Below are 12,853 nucleotides of genomic sequence, written 5' to 3'. Positions count from 1 at the left end.
ATGAAGATTAAACAACCAAGTATAAACTCCGTCCACTAACACTTATTGAAAAAGTTCTACTTTTATCGAACAGGGATGAGAAGGTCCAATTTGGAAAAACACTAAAAACGTCCGGCTTGGGTCGGGGGAGGGGGGGGGGGGTTCAAAGGCGGGTGCGCCCCCCCCCCCCCCTTGGGCACAAACATTTTTTTTTATAAAACACAGTTAAATGGTGACCTCTGGTTACTTTTAACAGTGTAAATACAAGGGCGATCATATTTTGAAAACTTAAAATATGAGTCCAAACAACCCAAATAATTTTGCTAAACTTCAGACATAATAATGTAGACTGAGTGAAATTTATATTTATATTATTTTCTAATATACTATATAATAAATATTATCATATTATTTTTATTACATTAATTAAAAATATATTTATAACTATACGACGGTACTGCACTTACTTATTGTTATTATTATATTACATTACTTATATTTCTGAAATAAGTACACAAGAGAGATCATGAAATATAAAATGCGTGATCTACAGGGCCAGTGCTACAGATAGGCCTAATCGTATTAACAGTTGTCAATTATATCATATTTGAGAAATTTACGTCCAACTTATCTTTGTGTTTCCCGGTTTGGGATATTTTTCCCATAATTGATCATATCGGAACACAGAGTGGTCGGCACTTTGCCGGCCGGGAACGTCCACTTTTTGCATGCGTTCGGTTAGACGTGTTGATACGGTTTTCGTTCCTATCCACACGTTACACTTTTTTTTCCCCCCAAATTTTTGGAACGTATTTACACATTTCACAAAAATGACAATTTCAGCTGAAAAAAAAACTCGAAATTCTGCAAATCCACGGAAAATTCTCACCCCAGATAGAACTAGTTACATTGTTGCTGAAATTACTAAAGAGATTTTAATTAACTTCTCAGACAAGCATTGAAGCATTTTTGGCTGGTGGAAACATATTTGAAGAGCATTAAAAATATGTAAAAATGTGAAAGGCATAATGATGTCCCCATATTTGATTACACTAAATGAACATGTCATGTACAGTACATTAAAGTTATTGCATAGTTTAAAAACCAAAAAATGCTGAACTGACTTCACCTGTGTCCACCTTTTGGACAGATTCCCATCACAGTGTCAGTTATTAGATCTAAAAAAATTACAATAAAAAATGTGTGATTTCATAAATAAAACAGGGGATGGTTGTCGGTGGGCAGGACAGTGGCTCAACTGGTAAAGCCCGGGTTCGACCCCGGCCCCACTTCCGTGGAGTTTGCGTGTTCTCCCCGTGCCTGCGTGGGTTTCCTCCCACATCCCCAAAACATGCAACATTCACTCCGAATTGCCCATAGGTGTGATTGTGAGTGCGACTTTTTGTCTCGATGTGCCCTGCGATTGGCTGGCAACCAGTTCAGGGTGTACCCCGCCTCCTGCCCGGGTGACAACCGGGATAGGTTCCGGCACTCCCCGCGACCCTCGTGAGGATAAGCGGCAAAGGAAAATGGATGGATGGTTGTAGATGGCAGTCAGGTTCAGCATAAGAACGGCGCTTCCAGCGTCTCAACGGCCCTTAGATGATGCCAAACTCCGTGAGCAGAGCGACGACGAGGAAAACGCCGTAGAAGGTGAGGAGAAAAATGCCGTAGCGGCGACCCAAGTGGAAGCGGCTCAGCGGAACGATGACGAAAGACAGCACCAAAGACGAGCCCAGGGAACCGGCCAGGATCCATGTCAGCAGTCCCTCTGGTTCCAGCTAAGGAGGACGACGACAGCGGTTTCAAAATGAAAATAAAAAAGGCCCTTCGAGGTCAAGTGTCATGCCGATAAACATTCCAAAATAGATGTTGCAATGAAAAATACATAGAACATTATTCACTTCGATGTCTATACGAAAAAATAAATATGAGCAAAGTTGCGGAAGTCTCATTCGACATCCAAGTGGTCGCCATATTGGCTGCATCGTCTGTCCGTGATGTCACACCGGGACATTCGCCACTGAAATCACGCTGCGCCATCTACTGCGGGACACGGAAGCTCTTTTCAAAGACCACAACGTCTCACAACCGAGATCGTTTCGACCCATATTTAGATGATATGCGGATCACTTCGAACTAACAACAGACGGTACGTATGGGCCAGCCCGGCCAAAGCCGTGCCTCGTCCGCCCACGGAAGCTCTTTTCAAAGAAGAGAACCTCTCACAAGCGAGTGAAGTGAGCGGGGCAATATTAAACCCTATCGTGTCGAGACATATTTAGATGATATGCGGAACACTTGAACTAATAACAGACTCTCAGAAAGTTTGTGTAAGCCAGCCCGGCTGGAGCCGTGCCCCTCGTCCGAAGCCGTGCTCGGCGCCGACGGCTACGTCGGCACATTTAGCACCCCTGATTTACGTGCGCGGATCTTTTGTTACATTCCGAGAGGATTACGTCACCCCCCCCAACAATATTTTTTTTTTTAGTAGCTGTATACACATTGGAACCCACAAAGCTGTCATCCCTTGCACCTGTGCAATCCATTTTTCACGACGAACCGGGTCTTTTGGAAAAGTACGAAGAGTGAATCCATCCTCACGAGTGTTCGAGCAATATACAGCAACGCAACGAGCCGGCATTTTGGCTGACACGAAGGAACAACGAGCTAACTTCCCGCAGGTAAAACGCGTATAAACAGACGAGCCCGCCTGAGTGCGCTACTGCCCTTTACGTCACTTCCTGCTTCTCGTCGAAAACAAATCCCCTTCGAGAGGATTTTCACGGCGCGAGTTACATAAAGCCGTATACGTCAAAATCATGTTTTGTGGTGAAAAAAATGGATGGGTCCAGTCTGGCAGGCTTTTTTTTAATTAATAACTTTAATAATTCAAATAAAGTAAATAAATAATATATAATATTCTAATAATGATATATAATAAGAATAATAATAAAATGTTTTTCTCAATAATAATAAATAATAATAATTTCTTAAATTAGCGGTATAATTTAATACTAAAAAATCATGCATTTCATGACGGTGGCACTTTAACCTAGCACGATCACAAATGGTATCCAGATTCTGTAAAATTAAATGTTCTGCCTTTTCATATTGATAAAAATGCTCAGATAAGTTCGGTACTGATTTTTTTGGCTTGGTACCGATGATTAAAATGCAGGTTGACAAGAGCCCAGAAGCGCTCGTATAAAAAAGATGGCTGGACGCGTAGTTTGCCGTGGTGGAGAAGCGTAAATTCGACAAACCACAGTGGTCAAACTTATTAATACCTCAAAATTGAACATATTTTACATGTCCTTGTACTCGATGTCATTATTTATTTGCAAATATGAGCTGCGCGTGAATTACCTGCACCTCAGCGTGTGTTTTGATCCTCTGCACCAGCGAGCCCAACCCGACCCCAAACAACATGTCTGACGGCGATGCGGTTAAGGGGCACCCAAACGACCGTTCCATCGGATCCATTTTTTTTTTTTTTCAAGTTTTGAAACGAGGCATCAGCAACGTGCGGTGTGAAAATAAGGATACTGAAAATGATGCCCCCGAAGCAGGCCGAGATGGCCATCCTCGGGTAACCCTGCCGTGCGAGGGTGATGTCTGAAAAACAATCTAGTAAAAAAACAGAGGAGATGCGGTTATTAAAGATGATTAAATCAATATTTTTTTCATCTCAAGCTTTTGAGCGCGCTCACCTCCGATGCTGTTGCCCCACGCCAGCAGAGTCAAGCCCAGCACGGTGTTGCTGAGACTCAGGACCACGCCGAGCATGTGCAGAACGCTGACCACCTCGGACGCCGCCGCGCTGATCAACACGGCGCTCACCACGAAGCCCAAAAGAGCGAACGCCTGCCAAAACGAGATCGGGCGGATTCAAGCGTCCTGTCGGAAAGGAGAGCGGGAGTGCAATCCGGTGGATTTTGGACAGAACCTGGCGTCCATTTTGGGGGCCCCACGGCGTCGACTACTATTGATGATAAATTCAAATTATATGGCAGTTTTTTACATCTGCAAAAACAAACACACACACACACACACACAAAAAAAAAAAAAAACACCCTAAAATAGTCGACCGTAATTTCCGACCTACAAGCCGCGTCTTTTTTCACACGCTTTCAACCCTGTGATGTGGACAATTTGGGCATTTTTTCAAACAGTCGCAAGGGGGCACTTGAGCGGAAAAGGTAAGAATGAGACTGTGCCAAGGAAGTGATTTTTACTAGCCATGTTAGCGCTGCGCTAGCGTGTTTCTGCTGTGTTACTAATACGTCTCAGTGATATTTACCGGTAGGTTTTAGCCCTGTTAGCGCTAGCTTTAGCTCAGTGCTAGCATTAACACTAGCGTGTACCGCTATGCTAGTGTGTTGCTGCTGTGTTACTGGTACGTCTCAGTGATATTTACCAATAAGTTTTAGCCCTGTTAGCCCTAGTGCGGTGCTAGCATCAGCGCTAGCGTTAACACTAGCGTATACTGCTGTGCTAGCACGTCTCAGTGATGTGTTTCTTTCGCCGTCGCCACAGCATGTCATCTCAGATGAACGCATACATATGTTTGGCACAATTTTTACACCGGATGCGCTTCCTGACGCAACCCTTCTCAGGGAGTGGAGGCCCCTGTGGGATACGAACCCACAACCCCTGGTTTACCAAACCAGTGCTCTAACCAAGTTTTAGCCCTGTTAGCGCTAGCGGAGTGCTAACGTCAGCGCTAGCTTTAACTCAGCGCTAGCATTAACTCTAACGCTGCTGTGTTACTGGTACGTCTCAGTGATATTTACCAGTAAGTTTTAGACCTGTTAGCGCTAGCGCAGTGCTAACGTCAGCGGTAGCTTTAACTCAGCGCTAGCATTAACACTAGCATGTACCACTATGCTAGTGTTTTGCTGCTGTGTTACTGCTACGTCTCAGTGATATTTACCGGTAAGTTTTAGACCAGTTGGCGCTAGTGGAATATATATGCCAAGGAAGTGACTTTTACCGGTCCGGCCCTGTTAGGACTGCGCTAGCATTAGCGCTATGCTAGCGTGTTGCCGCTGTGATACCGGCATGTCTCAGTGATATTTACCGGTAAGTTTTATTTTAACCAGCCCTGTTAGCACTCGCTTCAGCGAGGCGCTAGCGTTAGCACTAGCTTTAGCTCAGCGCTAGCATTAACACTAGCGTGTACCGCTGTGCTAGCGTGTTGCTGCTGTGTTCCTGGTACGTCTCAGTGATATTTACCAGTAGGTTTTAGCCCTGTTTATCCCTGTTAGCATCAGCACGGTGATACCATTAACACTAGCATTAGCGCCGCACTTGCGTTGAACTCTTTCCGTGTACCGTCTTTCTTTTGTGTTTCAATATGGGTTTTAATGTGGGCACTTGCGGCTTTTACACCGGCGTGGCGTATGTATGTACCAAATGGTATTTCCTGCAGTGTGCTGGGTGAGGCTCGTAATGAGGTGCGCTCTGTCGGCCGGGAATTACGTGAGTATCTTTTGTTCCCCGAATGGACTAAAGATAATTCCACTGTCCTCCCCCCTCTTCCCCTCCCACTTCCTGCTCCGTCAAGTTGTGATCTGTTCGCTTGTTGTCAGTTTGATTCAAGGTTAGCTCACAACACGTTGGAGAAGAAATTCAGATATTTGGCTTCTTTTCCAGCGGGACACTGGCTTTGCTGTTGGTTCTTCAAAATAAGTACACAGCACGTACTGGGTGATACGTGGGGGGGCTCTCGTTGGTGGTGCTGCAGAAGACGATGGCGCAAAGGAAGAGTCCCAGGAGCAGCGTCAGCAGCCACAGCGGAAACTGGCCCTCAATCAAAAAACCTCCGACTGGACACAAAAAGCAAGCGGATTTAAAAGACCAAAATACTGTCGACCCCCAAAAACGTAGGGATGCAACTTTGCATAACAGGTGTGCGTTAAAGTTGCTTATGTAAATAATGTTAATGTCATTCAGAGATTTCCCAAAATACGCAAGGAAAAATCTTACTGTAAATAAATTGCACTCTTTGGACTTACAGATTCCGGACTGGAAGGTGAAGACACACGCGAGCGGGGCAGTGACCAGATGGAGACAGTTCAGAGGTCGTCTCCAGTTCTTGTCTTCTCGGTCGTGATCCACGACGGGGATGCACAGCAGCAGCGCCACCTCCGCGGGGGTCTGAGGGGGGGGGGGGGGGGGCTCGATTGAAGAAAACCTTGGCACGCTTCGGACTTTGCGCGTCTGCGTTTGGCGCACCTTCAATACTTTGAGGACTCTCCACTTCCAGTTTTTCCTCCTCCACTTCCTGTTGTCCACTGGGTTGACGGAGCTGAGCAGGATCTGGTAAGTGGACTCGGTGTATTGCAGGAGTGGCCTGTACTCGGACTCTGAGGGAAAACGTTAAAAAAAAAAAAAATATGCTGCTTATAAAAAGATGGTGATTTCTTTTTTAGCTTTGGGGTGAAATTTCACGATGAAGATGAAAAAGATGAGAACTTTTCCACCTTCTCCCATCTTTTGAAATCAAATGTGCAATTTGTTCCATGTCTCAGAACGTTTTTTTTTTTTTTGGGGTGGGGGACAACTTGTCGTTGCTGAACGTTTATGTGTCACAATCGTGTTTTACATATTTCTGTGGCGGCAGTCTTAGTGGGCGGAAACAGAAGGAAGGTGGCGAGTGCCACTTGTGTTAAATTAATAGTGCGATTGTTCGCCGGCTGTTTCTTACGTCTTGTGTAGCTTTTTTTCATTATTATTATTATTATTTTCCTTGGTGCTGGTAGTCTTCCTCCCCCTGTATTCTTTCGGCCTGTTTTTGTTTGTTGTGTTGTACTCTATTTAGCTTTCCATCTTTTGTCAATGTCACCTTTTGTTACTTGTATTTATTCCTATGTTTGCTTTCTCTTTTTTGGGGGGGTTTAAATAAATACTGTAGGGCTGGAACTAACAATTTATTTAATAATCCTAGTGAGGATAAGCGATGCTAAAAAAAATGGGTGGAATAAATTATTATACTGATGAGTTGCTTTTAAAAAAAAAATCAAAATTCAAAAAGAGGACTATAGAAATCTGAGAATATTTACCGTTGATTGGCTGAAATAATTAAAGTCTCTAAACTTTGAATCAATTGTTAAAATAGTTGACCGTTGATTTGTTAATCGATTGGCTGACAATTAGCAAAAAGTTGCACCTCTAAAATATTGCTTCAAACTGCTTGCTGAGTTGCATTTGTTGGCTTAGGGTAGAGGTGTCAAACTCAAGGCTCGTGGGCCAGATCCGGCCCGCCACATCATTATATGTGGCCCGCGAAAGGAAATAATCCGCGATGATAATGTTAAGAAAAGACATAGCAGCCATATTTTGCAACCAACCCCTCTTTTATAACAAATTGAACAGTACAGCAATCAAATTTGTTAGCCACTGATTTAAAAACTAGCTATCCATCCATTTGTAGTGTATTTGTAACAATCTGAGATGATTATGTAGCATTTTTTTCTTTTATTTATATTATTTATTATTATTTATATAAGCATGACTCCGATGTCGCCCGCCAGAAAAATAAGTTTGGCTTAGGGTTTCATCAGCGGGCTGCAAAAAAGGTAACGACAGACTGGAGGAGTCACACAAACGCAAAATGGATGTCTTTTGAACGCATTTGTCAATCTACTGTGCACGTTTCGGACTGCAGGGGGGGGGGGGGGGGCGCGTCGGCGTACGCGGAGAAAAGCCACCCGCGCTCGGAAACCGAAGTGAAACGTTTAGAGAAGTTCAAATCGGGTTGAACTCGACGTTGCACTTCCTTTCGGCTTCATCTGGAAATTTCACCTGAAAGCGTAAAAACTTAAACGCGTGTTTTGACGAGCTTCCGCTTTTCCCACCGTATTCGCGTTGATCCGTCCCGGCCAGCAGACGGGGGTCGCCGTTATCGTACGAGTCCGACGCCTCGAACCCTGCTGCGGAGGAGACGATCAACGAATGCGTTTGTCCGGCCTTTGCGCCTTTGCGCGGCGAACCTTGAATATGCGGGACGTCGTCGATCGACGCGCTGCGCAGACGTTTTTGCCGGCTGTAGATGTAAGCGCTGATGATTACGGTCAATACGTACGCCACGTAGAGGCCCAGGTACCCTGGAAACATCAATGGAAATGTTATTCATGTTGCAGGTGCATAAATGTGTTATTATGAAGAGTTAGGGCCTTGGCGTGTACCCAGCGTTTCTCCCAGCGTGGTGGTTCCTCTGTACAGGATGAGGTAAGTCCAGAACACCGCCACCATGTAGAAGATGACGTCGCGCAAGAAAGGACGGGAGGCTACGGCGAAGGGTTTGACCAAGGCCACGCTGCCCGCGACCACCGTTGTGACAAATATACCGGCACCTGCGAGCGGTGACAGACAAAGCCCGTCATTTGCACGCTCCGGATTTGTAACTCGTCGGCGAGCCCCCCCCCCACCGGGTACCGAATAAAGCTCCGACGGCCAGCCCGGCGGTGTGGGGGCGGGAAAAGGCCGCGATGGCGCTGAAGATGTCCGGAGCGCCGTTACCGAGCGCGAGGAAGGTCACGCCCTCCGCACGCGCGCCAGTCAAGGAGAGACCACTCGGAGATATGGACGCTAAACGATTTCTGCGAGGTTCTTATTTGTAACAGTGGATGATGAGGCCCCAATTTGAGGAAATATACTTCAGATATCCAAAAAAAAAAAAAACTACAATAGGACACTCAGTGATCTAAAAAAAAAAAAAAAAAGACTGGATCGCCATCCGCCATCTTGATACTCCCTAAACAACCATGCCGACCTGTGTTTTGATCACCGGTTTCGTGGCTGTGAGAAAACATTCCACAGGTAAGTTGGAAAGATTTATTTTGACACTGTTTAGGTTGGTTTGTAAATATATATATATTTTTTTATTAGCTTAATTCACTTGAACAATGTTTTGTTTACGGTTGTTGTCGTTCACTGTTCATGGTCTGCTTCACCTTTAAAGGCCAACGTTTTTTTGCGAAAAAGCGATGTAAATATTATCCCAAGCTTCATCAGTTGATAAGCAAGAAAACAGATTTTCTGTGAAATTTTTGATGAATTTTATAATGCAGAATTCTGCAAATTGAATTTGATTTTCAAATGCGAGGAAGCAAGTTTATTTTCTGTCTGAAATAGGACGTCGCAGAGACAACAAATGAACAATGCGCTTAGCTAGTTTATTTTCCCATTGCGAGTCCTTATTTCCAAAAATATATCGAACTGATTGACTTAAAATTTTACTGTTTTTATGACAAAAATGCTTAGTTTTTTACTATGTTATGATGAGAGTGCTTCACGGGGTATTTTGGGAAAAGTTAACGTCACGGAAATCAGGCTCTCGGTAATAGGCAAGATTTCTTGCTAGTCGCGGTGTTCTACGTCTTTCTTTTGCACTTAGCCTTTTTTGGCTTACCAAGTCAAATTAAAAAATCTTTCATGTTACCAGAACTGAAAAAAGTTTTTAATTCTACATGCCAAACTTTGAGAAAATCCCGCCATTATCCAACCCCTGGCCTCCTTTTGGGAGTACCATGATGGAGGCAAACCGGCTTCAACCAATCGACACACCGCTCGATGTGTATGCTCCATCCAGTCTTTTTTTTTTTTTTTTTAGCTCAGTGAGGACACCACAGATTTTTTCCCCTTTCCTTCTGCAGGACACTAATAAGATAAAAAAAATATCATCTCTTTCAGTCGCATCTAAGGGCAAACCACACCTTCACACATTTCTTCAATATAATAAACAAAAACACTACTCAAATGTAAATAACGTACACATACACATACAAAATTGTACATATTTGTGCATCCTGCGGTGAGTTTGCACGTTGCCCCCGCGCTTGTGTGAATTTTCTCCAGGTACTCCTGCTTATGCCCACATTCCAAGATCATGCTTCGAATATAAAAATAATTATGATTTCTGCCTTTGGCCAACAAAATCACAGTTTGAGATTAGTTGTAAAAAAAAAAAAAAAAAAAAAGACACAAAGCCGGAGATTAAGGATACGGCGACGTTGTGAGTCAGATGCAGACTTGTGGAGATGGCTGACAGGTTGGGACAAAAACTGAAAAGAAAGAGAAACAGAAGATGGTAAACAATTCATCCATCAATCCATTTTCTTTGCCGCTTATCCTCACTAGGGTCGCGTGGAGCGCCGGAGCCTATCCCAGCTGTCAACGGGCAGGAGGCGGGGTACATGGACACAAAGAGCCGCACTCACAATCCCACCTCGGGGCAATTTAGAGTGTCAAATTCCTGTTACATGATTTTGGGATGTGAGAGGAAACCGGAATGCCCGGAGAAAACCCACGCAGGCTCGGGGAGAACATGCAAACTCCACACAGGCGGGGCCGGGATCGAACCCGGGTCCTCAGAAACTGCAAGGCTAACGCTTTACCAGCTGATCCACCGTGCTGTAACAATTCATTATCGATGTTTGTTTTGTTTTGTTTAAATGAAAGGACACAACAGCTCACGGTCATGGGGGTGAAGTCGAAAAGCAGAACAAAGTCCACTTTCAAAGTCACACCCAGTCAAGTGAAACAAACAAAATCTTTCCGGTTAAACGCACACGTGACCGAAGGAGCAGCAATTCACTTTTTGCTATATGGATGAATATGATCGATCAAGAAACACACGACACTCACAACTTCGATGCGATGAGGCCAAGTATGACGAACAAAAAGAGCAGCCATATAATCTGTGGAGGAACATAAACGGGGAGGAAGTATCAGATGTGTTAAGAGTGCAAAAAAAAAAAAAAAAAAAAATTCCACCATAACAATAGAGCAAAAAAATTTTTTTTTTTTAAACACAGCTCACAGGAGTGTCGCCATTGTGTTTTTCCATTTGAACACAATTTAATATACGCAGTCAGCACTTACACAGAGAGCGACCGTTAGGGGGGTGAGGTCGGGCGGAAGCAGGCAGAAGGCCACTTGAAGATAGTTGACGAAACCTTCTTGCATGCTGCAGTCGGACGTGCCCTTGACGAAGGCGCAGCGGTCCGCGGCGCTCACGTTCATCACGTCATCGCACTGAGGACACGCACAAGTACGACAAATTCAAAGTTACATGATCGTGTCGGCGGCACAATCTCATATTTCGCCTTGTGTACAGCTAGGAAATTACTGAGATAGTTTGCATATGCCAACAGTGTAGTATGACATATTGCTTTAAAAAAAAGCATATAAAAAATGGAATGAGCTGGAACTTGCAAGGATTAAAAATCAACTATAATTGTAAAATATATACAGTATAATATACTGTATATCCACAGTTTATCCAAAATGCAGACTTTAAATATAATAACAAAATAATACCAACAATTTGTGCATGAATGGAAGTAATTATTATTTAAATGTATTTATTGTTTATTTTACAGGGAATAACCACACAAATGCTATTTATATATTCTTGACGTTTTTTTAATTAACTTAAAATGTTATTTAATGGGCGGCATGGTGGTTCCGCTGGTAACGCATTGGCCTCACAGTTCTGAGGACCCGGGTTCGATGCCCCGCCTGTGTGGAGTTTGCATGTTCTCGCCATGCCTGCGTGGATTTTATCCGGGAACTCCGGTTTCCTCCCACATCCCAAAAACATGCAACATTAACTGGACACTCTATACTGCCCCTAGGTGTGATCGTGAGTGCGGCTGTTTGTCTCCTTGTGCCCTGCAATTGGCTGGCGACCAGTTCAGGGTGTACCCCGCCTCCTGCCCGTTGACAGCTGGGATAGGCTCCAGCACTAACTGCGACCCTTGTGAGGATAAGCGGCTAAGAGGATGAATGGAAGGTGGAGAAGATGGAGGTTATTTAATGTGGAAGTGTATTAGATATCCTAATTCAGAACTCACTTTTATGGCTACATTTTGACTATTTTAGGACGACTGCTAAACATTTTCTATAGAACATTTCTAAAGAACTATAAAACTTGAGGACCCAAGTCCTATAGAATTTCTATAGAAATTCGATTGTTCTGTAGACATTCTATAGAAAACCACAGCCAAAGTTCTATAGAACAAGTTGTTCTGTACAAATTATATTGAATTTTTCTTTAGCAGGGGATACCGACATTATTTACACGACGTACTGTATTTGTTGCGTTGTAACGCGTTATGACAGAAACAAATTTACTGCACAACGTTGAGTGTAAAGTGCAGCACCTCCGGAGGTGTTCACATATTAAAAAGTACCGCACATGATTTGTGGTGCCTGTGGTCACCAAAACCTGCTGACAAGGCGTCAGTTTGACTTTGTTTACCCCCCCCCCCCTCCAACAAACAAAACAGCGCGACGCATGAATGTGACAAGAGGCGAGCCAGTTCACGTTCACTCGTTATCTCACCAACCTCGTCGTCCTTGTTTGTCTCCGACATGACGCCTCGTGATGCGTTTAAGGACCCTCCGTCTACTTCCACACCTGTCCGATCGCTGCGGACAGAGAAATCCGAGGTGGCTTCCTGCTGGGCCAGCAAAGTCCCGACCAGGAGCGGCAACAGAGAAGCCACAGACATGACTTGTTGTTTTGTTGTTTTTTTCATCCAGGAGCCACGTCCAGGTCCATTCTGGTGATACTCAAGAGGACTTCGTTGGTATCAGGTTTTCTGCAACAACGGAACTAAAAACAGTGTCGATAAACATTTAAAACATGAAGGTTGCTATTGTGTATAGCTGCATATTGACGTAGACGTGCAGATCGATTCTTCCGCAAGTTTTTCACACGCGAGCGCTGCTTAAAAACGTCCTCGATACTTGAGCGAAAGCTCCGCCCACCAACCCTCCACCGACGTGTGCTTCCTTCAATGACTTCCCGAAAAGTCAATGCCTACCGCTCGTTTTCCACAACTACGCACGGAAACATTTT

At 44.2% G+C, this 12,853-nt stretch overlaps 1 protein-coding gene and 1 long non-coding RNA gene across 8 annotated transcripts; one reads left to right on the top strand and one right to left on the bottom strand.

Annotated features, from left to right (window-relative positions):
* Positions 1 to 45: 45 nt before the first annotated feature.
* slc8b1 (solute carrier family 8 member B1) lies at positions 46 to 12,734 on the bottom strand. 6 transcript variants are annotated; one of them, XM_061818449.1, is made up of 15 exons: positions 12,339 to 12,726; positions 10,870 to 11,022; positions 10,633 to 10,685; positions 9,992 to 10,049; positions 8,422 to 8,527; positions 8,172 to 8,339; positions 7,977 to 8,090; positions 7,842 to 7,916; positions 6,220 to 6,350; positions 6,000 to 6,141; positions 5,689 to 5,810; positions 3,693 to 3,846; positions 3,529 to 3,609; positions 3,349 to 3,413; positions 46 to 1,760 (listed from the first exon to the last, which is right to left on the bottom strand). In XM_061818449.1, the coding sequence occupies exons 1-15, from the start codon at positions 12,528 to 12,530 to the stop codon at positions 1,578 to 1,580; spliced, it is 1,797 nt and encodes a 598-aa protein (XP_061674433.1). In that variant the 5' UTR covers positions 12,531 to 12,726; the 3' UTR covers positions 46 to 1,577. The 6 variants fall into 6 exon arrangements, with proteins under 6 accessions (XP_061674433.1, XP_061674434.1, XP_061674432.1 ...); XM_061818450.1 differs by having other exon boundaries at positions 7,842 to 7,913; XM_061818448.1 differs by having other exon boundaries at positions 7,842 to 8,090; positions 12,339 to 12,727.
* On the top strand, positions 4,015 to 6,135 carry LOC133499975 (uncharacterized). Of its 2 annotated transcripts, none has more exons than XR_009794795.1 (3): positions 4,015 to 5,064; positions 5,638 to 5,892; positions 6,002 to 6,135. It is a non-coding gene; the product is annotated as an uncharacterized LOC133499975 (long non-coding RNA). The 2 variants fall into 2 exon arrangements; XR_009794794.1 differs by having other exon boundaries at positions 4,015 to 5,463.
* Positions 12,735 to 12,853: the final 119 nt, after the last annotated feature.

Source organism: Syngnathoides biaculeatus, chromosome 4, assembly GCF_019802595.1.
Source record: "Syngnathoides biaculeatus isolate LvHL_M chromosome 4, ASM1980259v1, whole genome shotgun sequence".
Taxonomy (NCBI): domain Eukaryota; kingdom Metazoa; phylum Chordata; class Actinopteri; order Syngnathiformes; family Syngnathidae; genus Syngnathoides; species Syngnathoides biaculeatus.
The sequence above is the reverse complement of the archived record's forward strand: the minus strand, read 5'-3'. Positions and strand labels throughout refer to the sequence as shown.